Genomic DNA, 21,569 nt, shown 5'->3' with positions numbered 1-21,569 from the left:
CACTTCACTGTTGCTCCAAGCAGAGGAAACTGCAGTTCTGAAATGCATCAAAAAGCGTGAAGACTTCTGCCTGACTTCTGCCCTCAGAGCGCAACTGGTCCTTGTTTGGGAACACACACACCAAAGCACGCAACAGGCTGACCAATACAAGGGTTGAAAAATTGATGGCCATCCGGGCAAATTTTTGGCTTTTTGAGCCTGACAACGAGCCATCCTCAAGGTTGGAAAGTGACAGTGAAGATGAGGCCTCAGAGTCTGATGTTCAAGAGGTGGACATTGAGGGAGGTCCAGGGAAAAGACATGGAACCCTGAGAGGAAGACAACCAAAGCTTTAGTTTCTAGACTATCATTTTACAGATGTATGTTGAAAACGTTTTTGGGAGATGCGATGGGTCATTGGGGATCATTCAATATTCCCTTTTGTTGTTCAGTGAAATCCTCCCATGTGAAGTAAACTCATTTAAGGTCAATTCATAACTAAACTTTTTTTTATTTCTATTGGCAGGATTTAATCATTTGAAATTGTCTACTTATTAGGTAAACGGTTTATGTTTCTGTCTCCGTTATATGGTAAATATATCCAATGCAAAAAAAAACATCTACATTTTAAATGGTAGTAATATTAATTTGCATATATTCCTACAGAAAGTTTCCACCTCTGAATATTCCCCAAAATGTACAACCCTAGGTATGACTAATGCTGGTGATGTGCGGCTGCCCTATAATCTGAAGCAATCTGTTCAGCAAAGCAGGGGGAATATTTAATCACTAAGATGTTGCATTACCTCAGCAGCAGTAGTTTGCCACACACATCTTACCTGTGTGTATTCACTGGGACATCTGATTGTGTATAATGTCTGAGTGTTTTCATGCAAAGTTAATCAGGAGAGCAAAGGACACACTGATTTCGAAACACCTGACCTGAACGTCAGGGTAATTGCAATCCCTGTTGTGTGTGGATCTTTGTCTACTCTGTTTATTATATGTCTTAAGTGCATATGATTGTGCGTCTGAGTGTGTACGACTTCGAACTGTGTGTAATAACATGTCTGTGTTTGTCTCCAGGGAGACGTCAGATCAACACACTGGGCCACCAGCTGCAGCTGAACCAGCACTGCCTGGACACGGCCTTCAACTTCTACAAGATGGCCGTGTGTAAACGCCTGACACGGGGCCGAAGGGTGGCCCACGTGGTGGCCGCATGCCTCTACCTGGTCTGCAGGACGGAAGGAACACCTCGTATCCTTACACACTGCAGAGAGGGATGGTGGAGTAACAGAGGAAGGGGTTGATTTGAAAAAAGGGGAATGCAAAATGTTTTTGCTACAACCAAATAGTTGTTACCATTATACACTATACGACCAAAATTATGTGGACACATGCTCGTCGAACATCTCATTCCAAACTCATGGGCATTAATATGGAGTTGGTCCCCCCCCCTTTGCTGGTATAACAGCCTCCACTCTTCTGGGAAGGCTTTCCACTAGATGTTGGAACATTTGCTGTGGAGACTTGCTTCCATTCAGCCACAAGACAATTAGTGAGGTCGGGCACTGATGTTTGTTGATTAGATGGCGTTCCAATTCATCCCAATGGGATTGAGGTCAGGGCTCTGTGCAGGCCAGTCAAGTTCTTCCACACCAATCTCGACAAACCATTTCTGTATGCACTTTGCTTTGTGCATGGGGCATGGCATCGTCATGCTGATACAGGAAAGGGCCGTTCCCAAACTGTTGCCACACAGTTGGAAGCATAGAGTTGTCTAGAATATAATTGTATGCTGTAGCATTAAGATTTCCCTTCACTGGAACTAAAGGGCTTAGCCCGAACCATGAAAAACAGCCCCAGACTACTATTCCTCCTCCACCAAACTTTACAGTTATTTTGCTGACGTTGCTTCCAGAGGCAGTTTGGAACTCGGTAGTGAGGACAGACCATTTTTACGCGCTACGTGTTTCAGCACTCAGCGGTCCAGTTTTGTGAGCTTGTGTGGCCTACCACTTATCGGCTGTGCCGTTGATGCTCCTAGATGTTTCCCCTTCACAATAACAGCACTTACAGTTGACCGGGACAGAAATTTGACGAGCTGACTTGTTGGAAAGGTGGCATCCTATGACTGTGCCACGTCGAAAGTCACTGAGCTCTTCAGTAAGGCCATTCTACTGCCTATGTTTGTCTTTGGAGATGGCATGACTGTTTGCTCAATTTTATACACCTGTCCGCAAATGGTGTGGCTGAAATAGCCAAAACCACTTATTTGAAGGGGTGTCCACATACTTCTTGTCCACAGTGCATTTGAAAACTATTCAGACTCCTTCCCTTTTTGCCCATTTTTGTTACGTTACAGCCTTACTCTAATATATATATATTTTTTTATTTTTAAATTAAACTGTTTTTGCTTTGTCATTATGGGGTGTTGTGTGTAGATTGAGGGGGAAAAACAATTGAATCAATTTTAGAATCGGGCTGTAACGTAACAAAATGTGGAAAAAGGGAAGGGGTCTGAATACTTTCCGAATGTACTAGGGCTGACCCCAGTGCATTCAAAATTTAGTCGAGCAGGAGCAAAAATAAATATATATATTCTCTCATGGTGTACAAGATATGTCTGATTCGCGCTGTTGACTGATCCATTGTGGAGGTCGTGGGAATGAAACAGTCCAGTCTAAGATGGGCTACTGAAATTGTATATGGTTATATTACATAAGAACAATGGTGCAACACTAATAAAAAAAATATTATTTTATAACATGCGCTTTTGTTGGATCGAGTTCGATGTCCACGGTTCTGAAACACATCAGTGCGCTGTTGAATTGGCGCCTAGACCAGGTTGCTTTGTGCATAATAGCAAAGTTAACCAGCATATTGGTGTTGAGAACAATGCCGGAGGCAGCTGCAGAGTGAGGAGATGGTTTGGTATGATTTAGAAACTTGGGATCCAAGCTTGAGTTATCAGTGTGGCCCTATGACCTTGACATGTTGAAATACTGTATCTTCACGCCTAGAATAAAAACCTCCAGGCTTGCGTCGTAACGGTCAATTCATTGGGAAGAAAATAAAGAATTACAGGGGGCAGTTTGAAAAAAAACGAATCATCCTCTGGAATAACTGACATTTTTGAGTAATAATTACATAACCAACGTTCTAGTAATACTAGTCCTGTGTGAATAGGTCTTTGGACACGTGCATGCAATGCATACGTGTCACATAAAGAGCCAGGGTTGAGAGAATATAGTTTTTCCTAAACAAATTAGGAATTTCGGTAACAGAACTTTTTTGTCAGAAATGGCTGTAATTATATTGCATCTTCAGCAACAAGGACAGCGCGATAAACACTTTGGTCTTTGGTGGTCGCTGCAGCAGGGAGGGGAGCGAGACAACGGGTGCCAGTCAGTCTTCATTTTTTTTTTTTTTTTTAACAATGCAGCAAGTCTGAGCCTGGCCCAGCACAATCAAGTCAATTAATCAAACCGTATGCTTAAAGCATCAGACAATATAGTGAATGTGAATATAGTTGATTTGATTAACCTGTCTAGCGGAACCCCTCGCCAACGGCCAGTGAAAGTGCAGGGCGCCAAATTCAAAACAACAAAAATCTCATAATTAAAATTCTTCAAGCATACAAGTATTTTACACCATTTTAAAGATACAATTCTCGTTAATCCAGCCACAGTGTCCTACTTCAAAAAGGCTTTACAGCGAAAGCAACACAAATGATTATGTTAGGTCACCACCAAGCCACAGAAAAACAGCAATTTTTCCAGCCAAAGAGAGGAGTCACAAAAAGCAGAAATAGAGATAAAAATGAATCACTAACCTTTTGATGATCTTCATCAGATGACACTCATAGGACTTCATGTTACACAAGACATGTATGTTTTGTTTGATAAAGTTCATATTTATATAAAAAAAAATCAGAGTTTACATTGGCGCGTTACGATCAGTAGTTCTAAAACATGCAGTGATTGTGCAGAGAGCCACATCAAATTAGAGAAATACTCATAAATATTGATAAAGATACGACTGTTATACATGGAACTTTAGATACACTTCTCCTTAATGCAAACCATGCAATAATCTGAGTAAAGCCTTTAGACAACAAAGTAGCCAAAAAGATATCTGCCATATTGGGTAGTCAACATTACTCAGAAATAGCATTTTAAATATTCACTTACCTTTTTTTGATCTTCATCAGAATGCACTCCCAGGAATCCCAGTTCCACCATAAATGTTTGATTTGTTCGATAAACAAATCCAAAAGCTCTTTTTGCGCCGAACGTCGGATGAAAAGTTCAAAAAGTTCCGTTACAGCCCATAGAAACATGCCAAACTAAGTATGGACTCCATCTTTAGGATGTTTTTAACATAAAACATCAACAATGTTCCAACCGGAGAATTCCTTTGTCCGTTGAAATGCAATGGAACGAGAGCTCTCTCGTGACCGCGCGTCATGAGACCGAGGCTCTCTGCCAGACCACTTACTCAAACTGCTTTTATGAGCCCCTCTTATAGTAGAATCCTCATTCAAGTTTCTAAAGACGGTTGATATCTAGTGGATCCTTAGGAAGTGCAACATAACCAATATCTCGCTGTATCTGCAATAGGGGCTCAGTTAAAAAAAAAAAAACTACAAGCCTCAGATTTACCACTTCCTGGTCGGATTTGTCTCAGGTTTTCACCTGCCATATGAGTTCTGTTATACTCACAGACCTGAGTATAAAGAGTTGAAAGAACAGACGACTCTTGGTCGACTAAGATTTATTTTTTAGTCGGGGACAGCCCTAGAATGCACTGTATGTAGTGTATATATGTAGCTGTAGCATCAATCTCCAGGAGTTCGACATGACTTGTGGTCATGTGTTTCACTCAATACCCGTTTCTGTACTGTCCTAATGTTAAGCAGATCAGCTTTTTATATCCCATTTGTACGGCTGTTGGTTTATCGTTTCCTGTCATTGACTGAGTATGATGTGGTTATGTAACAGCCGGTGGTTTCACAGGAAGGGCAGGGGACAGTTTTATCTGCTAGAACAAGAGGATGGAGGGAGCAGAGCAAAGCCTTTCCCATTACATTGTTTACATGGGTCGTGGGTGAGGGTTGGATAAAGTAACCATGGCTCCACTCCACTTCCTTTTCCACAGTTGGGGAAAACGATCTGTAGAACTTTCACAGAGAACTGGAATGATGAGTAGAGAAAAAGGAATCAAGAGGCAAACGTTGTTCAGTGTCTAGCAGCTGAAATGGCATGGCGCTCAGTGAAGGGACATCTGGATATTTGCAATGATTGCTCAGGGGGCCCTCAATTAAATGCTAGTTAATACATTTAATGGGATCATTCCCACAGGTGTTGTTGTTGGGAAGGGCCAGGTTATGGTCACATTCATGACCTTGATGAATTACAGTCAAGTATTCACGTCAAAATGAAACCTCCACACGTTTTACATGCAGGGCTAGGAAGTAACCTCCCTCCCTCCTTCCCCATACTACTGAAATGGTAAAACAGGATGCTTGTGGCAACTGTTATCTCTGAGAAAATCAGCTGCACAGAGGGACTTGTTTTCATTATTATGATGACTTGTCTGTAATCTCATATCGAGACTGTATGATTATCTTTTCCATTTCAGTGGTGACCATAATCCCATTGTGAGGCTTTTTGAAAAGGGTTGTCGCTAATCCACTTTACCCGCCCCCGGACACGTGCACCTGTCGCCACAGAGACTGATGCAGGGGCTGTGTTGGTCACCAGGAGACGAGTGTCTCCACAGAGACTGATGCAGGGGGGGGGGGGGGCGGGGGGGCGGGGTTCAGAGGTTAAAGGGGGTGGCTCATTCTCCAGAAGCTGTTGCTCAGTATATGTAGAAATGCTGCTGGCCTGAGGTGACACGTTCAATTAATGTACACTGTTGACTGCACCAGAAATTATCCTGAAAATGTATTTCATATTCTAACGTCTGTAATATTGTATTAATGAATGCTGGTTAGGAAGTTTGAAATACTTTTTATTGAAAATAACAAACACACTTGGCTGTACCATTTGCAGAGAATGGAAACCCAAATTATGTAATTGTGTCCTGTGGTTTTGATTTAACCCCCCCCCCCCCCCTTTACAGACATGCTGCTTGACCTCAGTGACCTCCTGCAGGTGAGTTTCCAATGAGTAGGCCTACACTAATTTCTCTCCATCTTTTTTTCAACTCTGAGTGTTTGCACCACGACGTTGACATTTAGCCCTTTTTTAAATATGTTTTATTAATAAAAACCTCTTCTGAAATATAATTGAACAGTCCGATACATCAAGGATGTTTATTTTTATTTTTTAAGTATACACAATCCCATCCCCACACTGACCATGATATAACATCCAACAAGATGGAAGTTGGCTTATGCAGTATGTTGAGCTTTTTAACTAAAGCCAAGGACTGTATAAATATAGGCCCACATTTTTTTCTGTGTATAAAGTCAGTGTTAGGGTGGAGGGACATTTCTCAGACACAGCTGGTCAGTTGTATTTTTATGCTCTCAGCTGTCCTTGGAAGAGCTGACCCTACCCCCTGGTATTTGAAGGGTAGGAGTGTGCTATCCGGTCAAGGATCAGTGTGCTATGGGTAGATATTCCACAAATCCACAGTTTGTGGTGCCCCACCCAGGCCAGTGATCACTGCCCTCCTCTCCCACGGGAAGGCATTGTGACCCACCTCCCATCAACTCATCAAGCTATGAATCTGCTGTGTAGTGCTAGGGTTAAGAACCAAAACATGCACCCAGGGTGGGCCCCAGGACTTGTTTGGGAAACGCTGCCCTAAGGTCTGGAGCGTTAGCCGGAAAGAATGAGATGGTCGGAGATCAAACTAGAGCTTTAGTCTGCCCCTGTTCTGGAGAATCGATGGGCTTTCTAGATAGTACGCCAGTTTAGCATTGAGTTACACTTACTAGACCAGATTTGATCACGAGCTACTCAATTGTTAAGCAACTCTGAATCATGTTATGAGGACATTGTGGACTTGACAGGGTGGGTTTCAGTGAAAGTTGCACTACCCTCCTGTATTTCTGCTCTTAATTCTCTTTTCCCTCCCTCAGGTAAATGTTTACGTCCTGGGTAGAACCTTCCTGGTCCTGGCCAGAGAGCTCTGCATCAATGCCCCCGCCATAGGTACCTACCGTCTCCCTGCAATACTCCCTGTGTTATTGTAAACAAAGAACCATACTGTTGAAAGTATTTTTTGGAGAAATGCTGTTGTTTTAAGTGTTGTCTTGCCACTGAGAACTAAACCTATTTACCGCTTATTAAAAGTGGTCAAATTAGTGACTTTGCTCCAACAAAGGCGTCATGAAGGTTTGACCACATCACTTTTACCAACCTGCCTGTAGCACTCATCTGTGTACCTAGAGGGTGCTCTAACAACAAAATAACCCTTCAAACAAATTTCACACATGCAAGCGAGTTATATAATGATGAGCAGCAACATCTGTGGCTTATCTCGCATAACTTTTATGATTTTCTGCAGGTTCATAAGCTCTCGCACAGAACATCAGGATTGATCAGCATCAAGCTGCACACCATATAACCGTACTTTATGTACAAAAAAAACATTGCAGAGGCTGTCCACAAGTGCAATACGACTTTTTACAAGGGACTGCTTTTTGCAGTTAATAATTAAAATAATTTTAAAATAAATAACAGCATTCCTTCACTTAAAAATAGTATTTTGTTTAGTGACATACCGTAGTGTCTTAATGCTACATTATTTAGAAGGCTTAAACACATGGATGTACAGTCCATATGTCCTCTACTTGTCCGTTATGACCAGTTCAGTTTATGCATAGAATACCAGCTCTGGGATCTGTCCCCCCTGCACCCCAGTCCCGTTGGTACTGTCCGAGGAGCACTGGAACTGAAATGTCACTTTTCCACACTGTACCTCTGTCATGCCCTCCTGGCCGAAATAGCTCAGCTCATTCCCGTCCAGCACGGCACTCACCGTATAGAAGACATCCTGCTCCACCTGAACCGGGTTTTCAAACCATACAGAAAATGTACTGCTTGATCCGTCCGATACAAACTTGGTCAGGTTCTGTGCTAGGGTCACCCGTTGACGCTTCAGTTCAATCTTGACGCTGTACTCTGCCTTCCCACCACTTGACCCATACAGGCCCAGTCCAGCAATAAAGATCCGCTTGTCCACTGCGAACTGGATGCTGTCACAGCGGCCCCTGTAGCGCCACTGGTTGCTCCGGTAGGCTGACGACTGGAACCGGTGGCACTTCTGGGGTGCCAGGCCCTGCCTCTGTGCCAGTGGGAAGTCCAATTTGGGCTTGGTGGCCGCTGTGTACCACAGGAAGACGTCATGCGTCTCCTCCAGTGTCAGGATGTCTGACTGGGCTGCCCCATCAGCGAACTCTTCCAGGGTCATAGTGGGGATGCGCACCAGGTAGAGTGCCTTGCCCAGGACAGATCTCTTGTTGCGGGTGGTTTCTCCCAGTCCTTGCCTCTTACACTCTGCTGTGGCCCAACTCATGACAGCATCAAAGACCACCACCTCCTTGGTGTTGAGGGTCTCTCTCTGCAGGATGATCTTCAGGGTCTGCAGGTCAATCTCACAGAAGCCCTCTGCGCCCAGGGCCAGCTCTGCCTGCGCATCAATCACCTCCCAGCAGCGCCGCGTCAGCTCAGGCTCCTCAAACAGACGGCTCTGGGACAGCAGCACACAGGCGTTCTTGGCCTCCAGGCTAGTCTCCAGGAAGCTGACGCAGGCCTTGGCCAGGGCGGGTACAATGTACTTCTTGGCAGCGTACAGGGTGGCCAGCACGGTGTCAGCCTCCAGGTCTATTGCATCACTGTACATGTACCTGAAGGGGACAAAATGGAGGAATAGAATGAGATTTTAGTTTAGTAAAGAAGGCAAATCAGCACGTGGAGAATTCATGACGGCTATTCCTTCTAGGAAAATAGGATGTGGACTTGGCACAGCTTCCACTATTCTCCCAAGTGGATAAAAAGCAGCAACGTTTCATTGCATTGGCGTGGATGACGAATTGTTATAGTATCAACAAAAAGTCATTATCCTCTAGACTGCTTATTCCTTCTGGGTAAATCATTGGCTTTGAATGAGAAATGTTTCAAGATGAGCAAAGAAACAAGCAATTACAGTTCTCTACAGTGCTCCCCGTGCCCTTTGATCTAGCATTTTGGCACTTGTCTTGCTTTGAATTTATTTTGAAGTGACATTGTGCTGGTCATGTTTAATATGAGGAGTGAGTGGCTTACTTCAGCAGAATTAGAAAAGCAGCAGGTTCTACATCTGGGATATGGATTTCGGACGACTCCTCTGCAAGATCCCCGTAAAACATGGCACAGAAGACTGAGCTACCCACTGCCAGCACATACTGGAGGGAAAGAAAACGGACACATGATTAGTCACTCATCATAGGCGTGATGGTTCAGAAAAGTCAACTTATTTCTCCAAATAGAGAGGGAGCTTACCTTGTGCGCTGGCACTTTCTTAGATTCACCGAAGGGACCAACAATGAAATGGATATCGGCCATGAGTTCATTGTTGAACATCAAGGCGTTCCTAGTCGGGAGGAAATTTGTCAATAAGATATGACAACTTGGGCTATTCCATAAAAGTATTTTGCAAGACAATATTATAACCTGCCCTACACAATGGAGCATTATAAAGTGTGATTCCAATTATGGACATTGACTTGGTTCACAATAGCCATATTTGAACTAAATCGAAATAATTTGATCTAAGTAAGAAGCTGAGTACCTCTCCCGTAGCGTGGGGTGCGAGGACTGCCAGCTCGGAGGTTCGACGTTGTTGTTGTTTATGTTTTGCTGGGTGGTCGGTGTTGTTGCAGTGGTTGTTGACTGGGTGACCTGCACATTGCTTTTCTTGTCAGTGCCGGTCACCGTAGTACCGTTGTTGGTCGCAGGGTACAGTTCTGCAGCCATCTTCTTCTTCAAGGACAGGGTTAGAATCTCATAGCATACTGGTAACCTGCTTGTGTGTTTCCCAGTCGTTTTAGACTTTTTCAGTGTTTCTGGAAGTAAGAGTAAAAAAGTCAGACACTTCATGATCCGACCATGATGGAGCAACCTGCAATCTGCCGTTGGCATCGGCACACAAAGCGTTGGCCCTTTCCCTAAAAATAAACCACGAACTCCAGGATCTACTATTAATCTGCGTTGACAATTGATACACAAATCGTGACCTTTAGATGCAAATGTTGCATAAATTCAGCGATTAAGAAGTCTTACGAACCCCGAATCAATTGTAAGAGAAACATACAAAATATCCGTCCAGTGATTGAGGTTGTATAACAAGTTCAAGCAGTATACTCCTTTCTCATTTCATCCTCTATTGCCACTGAGCTCTCCCCGAAACGTATTGTTTCCCTTTTTTGTGCTGATGGTAAATACAGATCATCGTTGCTCGCTTGGAGTTCGCTGTTTTTCTGCGCAAATCCTGGCAGATGTTTTTCTCCAAAAGCTACTTATCAACGAGGAAAAGGCGCGGGTTCCTCCTTAGCTGATGTGTGGATACGATGTGAATTGTAATTTGTCGGGTCTGGCGTTTTAGTTGCAGTGAATTTTTTTTATTTTATTTGATATAATCATCTCGGACGCCCAGCTCGCTGCCAACAACAAATCAGATTTACGCATACCGTCAACGTCAGAAGCGCCTCCTCCAAGCCTCTGACCAGCTCTCGCTAATGCTGCGTTTCTAACTAAGTGGGAGGTGGTAATTTACCAGTTGTGAAGTCGTAAATACCAGTTGGATGCATTCACGTGCTATGAAGTAATTGAGAAACGCCAATTGGCTAATGGCCAACAAGCAATATAAACCATGAACTAAAAGTACACCTATCATCTTTGCAAACAAATTAGAGTTAAAATACCATATTAATAGATTGGTTTGTATAAATGTTTTGTTGTATTTAACTGCCGAAAATGCTGTTATCAAGCTCACATTTTATTTGTCACAGCAGATGTTAATGCGAGTGTAGCGAAATGCTTGTGCTTCTAGTTCCGACAATGCAGTAATAACCAACGAGTAATCTAACCTAACAATTCCACAACTACTACCTTATACACACGTTTAAAGGGATAAAGAATATGTACATAAAGATATATGAATGAGTGATGGTACAGAACGGCATAGGCAAGATGGAGTAGATGGTATCGAGTACAGTATATACATATGAGATGAGTAATGTAGGGTATGTAAACAAAGTGGCATAGTTTAAAGTGGCTAGTGATACATGTATTACATAAAGATGCAGTAGATGATATAGAGTACAGTATATACATATACATATGAGATGAGTAATATAGGGTATGTAAACATTATTAAGTGGAATTGTTTAAAGTGGCTAGGGATACATTTTTTACATCAATTTCCATTATTAAAGTGGCTGGTGTTGAGTCAGTATGTTGGCAGCAGCCACTCAATGTTATTGGTGGCTGTTTAACAGTCTGATGGCCTTGAGATAGAAGCTGTTTTTCAGTCTCTCGGTCCCTGCTTTGATGCACCTGTACTGACCTCGCCTTCTGGATGATAGCGGGGTGAACAGGCAGTGGCTCGGGTGGTTGTTGTCCTTGATGATCTTTATGGCCTTCCTGTGACATCGGGTGGTGTAGGTGTCCTGGAGGGCAGGTAGTTTGCCCCCGGTGATGCGTTGTGCACTATCCTCTGGAGAGCCTTACAGTTGTGGGCGGAGCAGTTGCCGTACCAGGCGGTGATATAGCCCGACAGGATGCTCTCGATTGTGCATCTGTAAAAGTTTGAGTGCTTTTGGTGACAAACCGAACTTCTTCAGCCTCCTGAGGTTGAAGAGGCGCTGCTGCGCCTTCTTCACAACGCTGTCTGTGTGGGTGGACCAATTCAGTTTGTCCGTGATGTGTACGCCGAGGAACTTAAAACTTACTACCCTCTCCACTACTGTCCCGTCGATGTGGATAGGGGGGTGCTCCCTCTGCTGTTGCCTGAAGTCCACAATCATCTCCTTTGTTTTGTTGACGTTGAGTGTGAGGTTATTTTCCTGACACTACACTCCGAGGGCCCTCACCTCCTCCCTGTAGGCCGTCTCGTCGTTGTTGGTAATCAAGCCTACCACTGTGGAGTCGTCCGCAAACTTGATGATTGAGTTGGAGGCGTGCAAGCTAATTTCCTTAGTAGGTGATGTTAGCATGTAGGAGAAGTGGGAGCTCAGGATGATAGTTCTCAACTAGTAATTACCAGTTGGAGGATTTTTCTATTGAAATTTTCCTGTCCTATATGGTCAATTCCCACTTGGTTACGAATGCAGCATTAATTCAATGCGAAGTCCAAATATGGACATTAAGCATCGGACTGAGATCGCACAAACTCTTAGTGAAAATATTGTTTCTATTTCCAACTCAAAAAAATATATATCCACGTCCTTGTTTCTGAGGTAAATGATACATTTATTTAAATGACCGATTATAGCCTATGCGTAATCACTGCTTAATTTGGATTTAAGCCATTCATAATTTAATGTCCGATTGGTTTACTTTTGTAATATCTCCACTCGTCAGAAATGAGAAAGTTTGATGCAGAATTAGTTGAGCTTTGTTTGATCCTGTTTTGCATTGTTTAAGTAACATCAGCCGCACCACTTTATTTCCACTGGATGCAAGCCACGAGCAAAAGCTTTGACAACAGAAGACCGCACTTCTGTTTACCTTGGCTGAATGTTGGCGCGTTAGATTAGAGGGGACCGTTCCTGAAGTTTGCTTTGTAGAGACTTGACTAGAGCCAGCCCAGGAGACATGTTAGATTTGGAGATGGGGGTTGGGCTCCTACCATATCCTATTACCAGCAGCCTGCTCTACCTGGAGTGCATTCAGTAGGATGCAACGTTTTGGAACGTTCAGATATAGCCTATTTCTTTGTAGAGAAAAATATCCCTCCCTGACAAGTAGAATAAGGAATCATGTCAGCTCTATTCATGGCATTTTTATATGCAATGTTTGGCAACTGAATGTATTCCAGCTTTCCAACAGAAGGCTCTGCCACTGCCAAATGGGTCATTTGATTCTACAGTAATAATCTTAACTTGTATAGTGCTTTTCATTACAGAAAATAATCACAAAGTGCATAAAAAGGAGAAATGACACATTTAAATTGACATGATGGAGATTGAATGTCACTAGTTTGCCTCGGATGATGGAAAGGCAGGAGTTAAGGTAGTTTGGGTTGCAAATGCAGTGTAGAAGTATTCGTCCTTATTGGTCACAATGTGTTCCACTGGGAATAATATGAGTATATCCAATAATATTGACTTTTTCATTAAAGAAGACACATCACTTTCTGATCAATGTCTACAGAGTTGTAAACAGTACCCTGCTGTACACCATTTAGACATCTGCAATTCATATATTAGCATAATAATGTTGCTTGTCTGGGTTGGATCTCAGTTTCTCAATCTCCCATTCCAGACCCCTGCCTGTACATCCCTCGCTTTGCCCACATGCTGGAATTTGGAGAGAAGAACCATGAGGTGTCCATGACAGCACTGCGACTGCTGCAGAGGATGAAAAGGGACTGGATGCACACGGGACGGAGACCCTCAGGACTGTGTGGCGCAGGTAACAATGAGCTCAGGTAAACCACACCACAGGTTACCACCACAATCGCAGGTAGGCTAGTCCTTATCATGAATAACAGAAACTACAGGGTAACCATGTCCACTGGTATCGCTCACCACAGGGATCTGTAATCATAGCTCAGATCATGCGAGCTTCGATCATAGGTGACCCCCTAATCACAGGTAACACTCATAAGTAACCACAGAGGCTCCAATTAGTGACAATGTACTACAGTCTGTTCCCTACTTACTTGACCTGAACAGAACACTCCCTGCTTAGATGTATTACTGGCAAGACATCCTGAAACTGAAGAACCAACTTCCCCAGGCATGTGGACATTTATGTTCCTGGTTCCACTTTTCTGCCTTGCTTTTCCTCAGCTGCAATATCAGATGAATGAATTGCTTATCATTAATCATGTAGAGGATTCACTTACGTAGAGGGAAGAGAAGTTTAGAACTTGTTACTCAATATTAAGTGAATGTGTGAGATAGACCATGGGATTTCTAAAAGCAGGCTACTAGAACAACAAAGACCATTCAAACTACTTGCGTAAGAACAGAACCTTACATCCTTCTTCAAACAGACCTTGCTACGGTCAGTTACATAAAACATGGGTTACAGTACTACTGAATTGATGATTTATCTAATGGCTTAGATTATTTACATTTTAGTAATTTAGAAGACGCTCGTATTCAGAGTGAGTGCATTCATTTTCACACTGTTCCCTCGTGGGAATTGAAACGACAAACCTGGCATTGCAAGCTCTACATGTTCTACCAACATTAATAGATTATTATAATGTGAATATTACAACAATTGGTAGGTAAATTGAAAAATATATGTGGATATTAAACTTGTCGGCAAAGTTTGTTTCTGTGACGGAGTATTTCACCTGTGTGTGTTTTTGTTCTCAGCCCTGTTGGTCGCTGCTCGCATGCACGAGTTCCGCCGTACCATCAAAGAAATCATTAGTGTAGTGAAGGTGTGCGAGGCCACACTACGAAAGAGGTGAGCGCTGCTTGAAAAGCACATTACAGCATCTTCCAAATGAAATCGGATTAGCCTGGCATGTTCTCCGTCATCTATATGAAGAGTATGCTGAATCTTTTCCTTCTCATGGTTCAGATTGAATGAGTTTGAGGACACGCCCACCAGCCAGCTGACCATTGAGGAATTTATGAAAGTGGATCTTGACCAGGAGTGTGACCCGCCCTCTTTCATCGCTGGCCAGAGGAAGAAAAGAATGAAGCTGGTGAGGAACTGCAGGAAGGATACAACCGTACCACCCTTATTTATCTTGTCCTATGTTTTAACTGGTGCTTTGTCTCAATATGGCACTGCTGTTTTTTACATTCACACCCTGATATTTTGTTTTTTTCCTTCTAGCTTGAGGAAGAATTGGAGAAGAAGATTGATGATGTTCAAGGTACGGTTATGAAAAATGTCTAGTCAAGTGCCAACCAAAAAACTCTTTAAAAAGATAAATGTGCAAAGATTGCCGACTCCACTCTGACACTCTGATTTTATCTCAACAGGTGAAATCCATGAGTACCAGGATGAGATTGAGATGGAGCTGGAGCAGAGCCGGCCCAAGTTGAGAGGGATGTACGCCTCCTATGCAAAACCCGGTACGACACAGGGGTCGTGCTCAGCAGCCATGCAAGTTCTCTAGTTACACCCCCCCCCCCCTCCCAGGGGGTCCTATCTCACCATGCTGCCAGTCTGTCGCTAGAGCCTGAAACTTCCATTTATCTAAATACTCAGAAAAAAACAAAACAATTGTTCACTCAATGCAAATGAGAATGTTATGATGACGCACATTTGCCATCTAACTGTGATGTGCTAAACCCCCTCCAACCATCTGTGCCCCCCTAGCTGATTGTGTTGCATTTCATTCTTAATCTCTGCACGCCCTCTGTAGAGGAGCCGCTGGCTGGCTGTCTGTCAGCGTGATGTAGGCCTGTTGCTCTTCTGCCTGGCCTGGGAAGCACAATTATAACACACACACACTGGGCTTTTATCAACACTAAGAGGGCTGACAGCTTGATGGTACCGTAGAATTAAACCAGGTGCTTCTTTTATAAGGTGCCTTGTCTCATTAGCCGGGTTGATAGATTCACCCATAACTACATGAAGGACTCTTGACTTAATTGAAAACACAGATGTCATACAGTTTGAATTATTCTCATAATCAGCCACAACAGCGACTAAATCAATCTGCCTTGAAATGCAATGTCAGTCTCTTTACTTGTTCTCTGCATCATTTAGTTTTTATCAGTTTAATTAAGAAATGTCATTGCATGTAGGATTTATAGGATTTTATTTGGATGTCTTGCGCTTTCTCTCCACCTCTCCTAGGCCCCCAGGAGGAAGAGGACGATGAAATATCTCTTCCTGATGGGGAGGAGAGGGAGGACGAGGAGCTAAAGGCTGTGGCCCAGCACCTCAATAAGGAGCTGTGTGACCAGGTGATCTCTGGAGAGGAGGATGGAGACGGGCAGGAGGAGAGACCTCCACGCAGAGGCCCATCACTGGCCTCCCTCCTGGGGCCCATGCCCACCGCAGCCAGCCTCGGCCTCCCAGAGTCTATCAGCAAGTGCATCGGAGAGGAGAAGGAGAACGGTTAGCAAACCTGTTGCTTGTCTAGATGCTTTTTGTCCTGCTGTTAGTTTGCATCGGAAATATTCCTTACTGCTCCTTCTTAATTTTGATATTCCACTGTCTCTCACTTCTCCCTCTACTTCATATCTAGAAATGTCAAGGTGTGGGGGATTTCAAAGGTGTAAGAGATGGGGAGGATGTTGACTTTATGTCCTGATGTGGTGAAGCAGATTGGTTTTCATGGTAGTGGGCATCTGGGGAGTGTAGAGAGAAGGTGAAGAAAATCTAGTCATAGACGGGAATGAGTTTCAAAACTAACCGAGTCAATCTCTATGGAAGGATCAGTGTAGCCACTAAGGACAAAACATCATCTATTGTCAGAAGAATAGATTATTAGATGGGGTTGGTTTTAAGACTCACCATTATGTGATTTAAAATGAGTCATCGGCTTGAATCATAAACTCAGCAAAAAAATAAACGTCCTCTCACTGTCAATTGCATTTATTTTCAGCAAACTTAACGTGTAAATATTTGTATGAACATAAGATTCAACAACTGAGACATAAACTGAACAAGTTCCACAGACATGTAACTAACAGAAATGGAATAATGTGTCCCTGAACAAAGGGGGGGGGGGGGGGGGGGGTCAAAATCAAATCAGTCAGTATCTGGTGTGGCCACCAGCAGTGTTAAGTACTGCAGTGCATCTCCTCCTCATGGACTGCACCAGATTTGCCAGTTCTTGCTGTGAGATGTTACCCCACTCTTCCACCAAGGGACCTGCAAGTTTCCGGACATTTCTGGCTGTAATGGCCCTAGCCCTCACCCTCCGATCCAACAGGTCCCAGACGTGCTCAATAGGATTGAGATCTGGGCTCTTCGCTGGCCATGGCAGAACACTGACATTCCTGTCTTGCAGGAAATCACACACAGAACAAGCAGAATGGCTGGTGGCATTGTCATGCTGGAGGGTCATGTAAGGATGATCCTGCAGGAAGGGTACCACATGAGGGAGGAGGATATCTTCCCTGTAACGCACATCGTTGAGATTGCCTGCAATGACGACAAGCTCAGTCCGATGATGCTGTGACACATCGCCCCAGACCATGACGGACCCTCCACCTCCAACTCGATCCCGCTCCAGAGTACAGGCCTCGGTGTAACGCTCATTCCTTTGACGATAAATGCAAATCCAACCATGAAACGACAACGCGACTCGTCAGTAAGGAGCACTTTTTGCCAGTCCTGTCTGGTCCAGCGACGTTGGGTTTGTGCCCACAGGAGACGTTGTTGCCGGTGATGTCTGGTGAGGACCTGCCTTTTCAACAGGCCTACAAGCCCTCAGTCCAGCCTCTCTCAGCCTATTGTGGACAGTCTGAGCACTGATGGAGGGATTGTGCGTTCCTGGTGTGACTTGGGCAGTTGTTGTTGCCATCCTGTACCTGTCCCGCAGGTGTGATGTACAAAATAGCCTCCAACACTCTACTCAACAAATTGGATGCAGTCTATCACAGTGCAATCCGTTTTGTCACCAAAGCCCCATATACTACCCACCACTGCGACCTGTATGCTTTCGTTGGCTGGCCCTCGCTTCATACTCGGCGTCAAACCCACTGGCTCCTGGTCATCTACAAGTCTCTGTTAGGTATAAAGCCCCACCTTATTGCAGCTCACTGGTCACCATAGCAGGACCCACCCGTAGCACGCGCTCCAAAAGGTATATTTCACTGGTCACCCCCAAAGCCAATTCTTCCTTTGGCCTCCTCTCCTTCCAGTTCTCTGCTGCCAATGACTGGAACAAGCTGCAAAAATCTCTGAAGCTGGAGACTCTTACCTCCCTCACTAACTTTAAGCACCAGCTGTCAGAGCAGCTTACAGATCACTGCACCTGTACATAGCTCATCTGTAAATAGCCCATCCAATCTACCTCATCCCCATTCTGTATTTATTTATTTACCTTGATCCTTTGCACCCCAGTATCTCTACTTGCACATTCATCTTCTGTACATCCTACCATTCCAGTGTTTAATTGCTATATTGTAATTACTTCACCATGGCCTATTTATTGCCTTACCTCTCTTATCCTACCTCGTTTGCACATGCTGTATATATTTTTCCATGTGTAACTGTGTCGAACTGCTTTGCTTTATCTTGGCCAGGTCGGAGTTGCAAACGAGAACTTGTTCTCAACTAGCCTACCTGGATAAATAGAGGTGAAATAAAAATATGTTCGGATGTACCGATCCTGTGCAGGTGTTATTACACATGGTCTGCCACTGTGAGGACGATCAGCTGTCCGTCCTGTAGAGGCGTCTCACAGTACGGACATTGCAATTTATTGCCCTGGCCACATCTGCAGTCCTCATGCCTCCTTCTTGCAGCATGCCTAAGGCACGTTCACGCAGATGAGCAGGGACCCTGGGCATCTTTCTTTTGGTGTTTTTCAGAGTCAGTAGAAAGGCCTCTTTAGTGTCCTAAGTTTTCATAACTGTGACCTTAATTGCCTACCGTCTGTAAGATGTTAGTGTCTTAACGACCGTTCCACAGGTTTATGTTCATTAGTTGTTTAACGTTCATTGAACAAACATGGGAAACAGTGTTTAAACCCTTTACAATGAAGATCTGTGAAGTTATTTAGATTTTTACGAATTATCTTTGAAAGATGGGTCCTCAAAAAGGGACGTTTCTTTTTTTTGCTGAGTTTATAATGCTTCTCAAATTAATGTATCAAAAGGCTTTATTGACTGATGTGAGTTTGAGTTATCTCAATGTACATTTGTCATGTGGATCTCATCCTCCATGTCCGTGAAAGGGAAAGATATAGAGTACCAGTCAAAAGTTTGGACACGCCTACTCCTTCAAGGGTTTTTCTTTATTTTTGCTATTTTCTACATTGTAGAATATTAGTGAAGACAAACTATGAAATAACACATAAAGAATCATCTAGTAACCAAAAAAGTGTTGAATGAATATATATTTTAGATTCTTCAAAGTAGCCACCCTTTGCCTTTGACAACTTTGCACACTCTTGGCATTCTCTCAACCAGTGCCATGGAATGCATTTCAATTAACAGGTGTGCCTTGTTAAAAGTTAATTTGTGTAATTTCTTTCCTTTATGCGTTTGAGACAATCAGTTGTGTTGTGACAAAGTAGAGGTGGTATATAGAAGATAGCCCTATTTGGTAAAAGACCAAGTCCATATAATGGCAAGAACAGCTCAAATAAGCAAATAAACCACCAATAAGAGAAGAGACTTGCTTGGGCCAAGAAACACGAGCAATGGATATTAGACCGGTGGAAATCTGTCCTTTTCATCTGATGAGTCTGAATTTGAGATTTTTTTTGTTCCAACCTCCTTGTCTTTGTGAGATGCAGAGTTGGTGAACGGATGATCTCCGCATGTGTGGTTCTCACCGTGAAGCTTGGAGGAGGAGGTGTGATGGTGCTTTGCTGGTGACACTGTAGGTGATTTATTCAGAATTCAAAGCACACTTAACCAGCATGGCTACCACAGCATTCTGCAGCGATACGCCATCCTATCTGGGTTGCGCTTAGACCCACTGGCATTTATTTTTCAACATGACAATGACCCAACACTGTCATTGCTGTGTAATGGCTATTTGACCAAGAAGGAGAGTGATGGAGTGCTGCATCATATGACCTGTCCTCCACAATCACCCAATCTCAACCCAACTGAGATGGTTTGGGATGAGTTGGACCACAGAGTAAAAGAAAAGCAGCCAACAAGTGCTCAGCATATGTGGGAACTCCTTCAAGACTGTTGGAAAAGCATTCCAGGTGAAGCTGGTTGAGAGAATGCCTATAGTGTGTAAAGTTGTCAAAAAGGTGAAGGGTGGCTACTTTGTAAATATAAAATATATTTGGATTTGTATAGCTCTTTTTTCTTGGTTACTACATGATTACATGTGTTAGTTTTTGTGTTTTCAATATTATTCTACAACATAGAAATAATAGTGAACCCTTGAATTGACTGGTACTGTACATTGGCTGACCTTTTGACTCATTCTAATAGAATACTTTTTAATATGTGGCTGATCTAGTGAGAGGATTATTTAAAGCAAGTCAGTGTTGGTGTGTGTACCTCTTGGGGCTGCTTTCATGGAGCTGTGTGTCTGCAATGGTTGTGTCATGGATGCAGTCTGCCAGTGGTGTCTCAGGCCTGGCTAATTGTAGTGTTGGAGTAGTGAACTACCTGTAGTTCAACTAATATTTGAATTACATATTGCATTATCTTGGTGGTGGTTGAAATTAATTCAAATCTTGGTAGTTTTTTTCAGTAGTTAATCATTTATTTAATGCCACATTGGTGTAGCTAACTGCTGGAATTAGGACTGCCAGGTTAATAAGGTCTAAGGCTCTGCATCTTAGTGCAATAGGCGTCACTGCAGTCCCTGGTTCGAATCCAGGCTGCATCACATCCGTGATTGGGAGTACGGCGGCGCACAATTGGCCCAGCGTCGTCCGGGTTTGGCGTGGGTAGGCCGTCATTGTAAACAAAAATTTGTTCTTATTAACTGACTTGCCTAGTTAAATAAAGGTTAAATGAAATAAAACTATAATCACTTTTTTTTCCTAAAAATGTGCGACGTAGGCAAGAATTTCCTTTTTTGGCATCAGATCTGCCCAATTCACACTTGAAAACTAATGCTCGCTTTGTGTTTTAATTGGCTAAATCACACATTCTATTTACATCTGACTACAGAGCGATGGTTCTTTTGAAGTCTATGACATTTCAGATTTGGATATTTTTTCCACAATGTAGTTTGGAAGTAGTGAACAATTTTTCTAATTAACTTTAGTTAACTAGGTGCCTCCCGGGTGGTGCAGTGGTTAAGGGCGCTGTACTGCAGCGCCAGCTGTGCCACCAGAGACTCTGGGTTCGCACCCAGGCTCTGTCGTGTCCGTGGGGCGACGCACAATTGGCGACGTCATCCGGGTTAGGGAGGGTTTGGCCGGTAGGGAAACCCTTGTCTCATCGCGCACCAGCGACTCCTGTGCCGGGCGCAGTGCGCGCTAACCAAGGTTGCCAGGTGCACGGTGTTGGTTGCCTGGCACATTGGTGCGGCTGGCTTCCGGGTTGGATGGCGCTGTGTTAAGAAGCAGTACGGCTTGGTTGGGTTGTGTATCGGAGGACGCATGACTTTCAACCTTTGTCTCTCCCGAGCCCGTACGGGAGTTGTAGCGAAGAGACAAGATAGTAGCTACTAAACAATTGGATACCACGAAATTGGGGAGAAAAGGGGTAAAATTCAACCAAATTTTTTTTAAAATTTTTTTTAACTAAACTATATTTTTCTAATTAGTAAACTAGATTTTTCGTAAGGGTA

General features: G+C 43.5%; 2 protein-coding genes across 5 annotated transcripts in view; one reads left to right on the top strand and one right to left on the bottom strand.

The window, feature by feature from the left end:
• Window positions 1-21,569, top strand: part of brf1a (BRF1 general transcription factor IIIB subunit a) — a 64,322-nt gene that overhangs the window by 8,531 nt on the left and 34,222 nt on the right. Inside the window, exons 4-12 of one of the 2 annotated variants that reach the window (XM_021584989.3) lie at window positions 1,066-1,239; window positions 6,112-6,143; window positions 7,079-7,151; window positions 13,467-13,616; window positions 14,534-14,627; window positions 14,745-14,871; window positions 15,006-15,045; window positions 15,155-15,247; window positions 15,978-16,241. In XM_021584989.3, coding sequence (XP_021440664.3) covers window positions 1,066-1,239; window positions 6,112-6,143; window positions 7,079-7,151; window positions 13,467-13,616; window positions 14,534-14,627; window positions 14,745-14,871; window positions 15,006-15,045; window positions 15,155-15,247; window positions 15,978-16,241 — 1,047 coding nt within the window. Of the gene's footprint in view, window positions 1-1,065; window positions 1,240-6,111; window positions 6,144-7,078; window positions 7,152-13,466; window positions 13,633-14,533; window positions 14,628-14,744; window positions 14,872-15,005; window positions 15,046-15,154; window positions 15,248-15,977; window positions 16,242-21,569 lie in introns of both variants that reach the window. The other variant, XM_090220861.1, reaches the window with a different exon arrangement.
• Window positions 5,977-10,702, bottom strand: LOC110505640 (BTB/POZ domain-containing protein 6-B). 3 transcript variants are annotated; one of them, XM_021584992.3, is made up of 5 exons: window positions 10,267-10,702; window positions 9,772-10,045; window positions 9,483-9,573; window positions 9,267-9,385; window positions 5,977-8,848 (listed from the first exon to the last, which is right to left on the bottom strand). In XM_021584992.3, the coding sequence occupies exons 1-5, from the start codon at window positions 10,289-10,291 to the stop codon at window positions 7,816-7,818; spliced, it is 1,542 nt and encodes a 513-aa protein (XP_021440667.1). In that variant the 5' UTR covers window positions 10,292-10,702; the 3' UTR covers window positions 5,977-7,815. The 3 variants fall into 3 exon arrangements, with proteins under 3 accessions (XP_021440667.1, XP_036818136.1, XP_021440665.1); XM_036962241.2 differs by having other exon boundaries at window positions 10,294-10,667; XM_021584990.3 differs by lacking the exon at window positions 10,267-10,702 and having other exon boundaries at window positions 9,772-10,256.

This window comes from Oncorhynchus mykiss, chromosome 25 (assembly GCF_057628025.1).
Source record: "Oncorhynchus mykiss isolate SJ-2025 chromosome 25, ASM5762802v1, whole genome shotgun sequence".
NCBI lineage: Eukaryota > Metazoa > Chordata > Actinopteri > Salmoniformes > Salmonidae > Oncorhynchus > Oncorhynchus mykiss.
This window is presented reverse-complemented; position numbering and strand designations above follow the sequence as displayed.

Bases quoted from the DNA above. Each gene is read 5' to 3' on its own strand.
- LOC110505640 (XM_021584990.3), bottom strand. From the start codon at position 10,121: ATGCCAACGGCAGATTGCAGGTTGCTCCATCATGGTCGGATCATGAAG. The intron at 9,386-9,482 runs GTAAGCTCCCTC...CTTTCCCTCCAG, and splicing joins AGAAAGTGCCAGCGCACAAG to TATGTGCTGGCAGTGGGTAG. The intron at 8,849-9,266 runs GTAAGCCACTCA...TGTCCCCTTCAG, and splicing joins GCTTTTCTAATTCTGCTGAA to GTACATGTACAGTGATGCAA.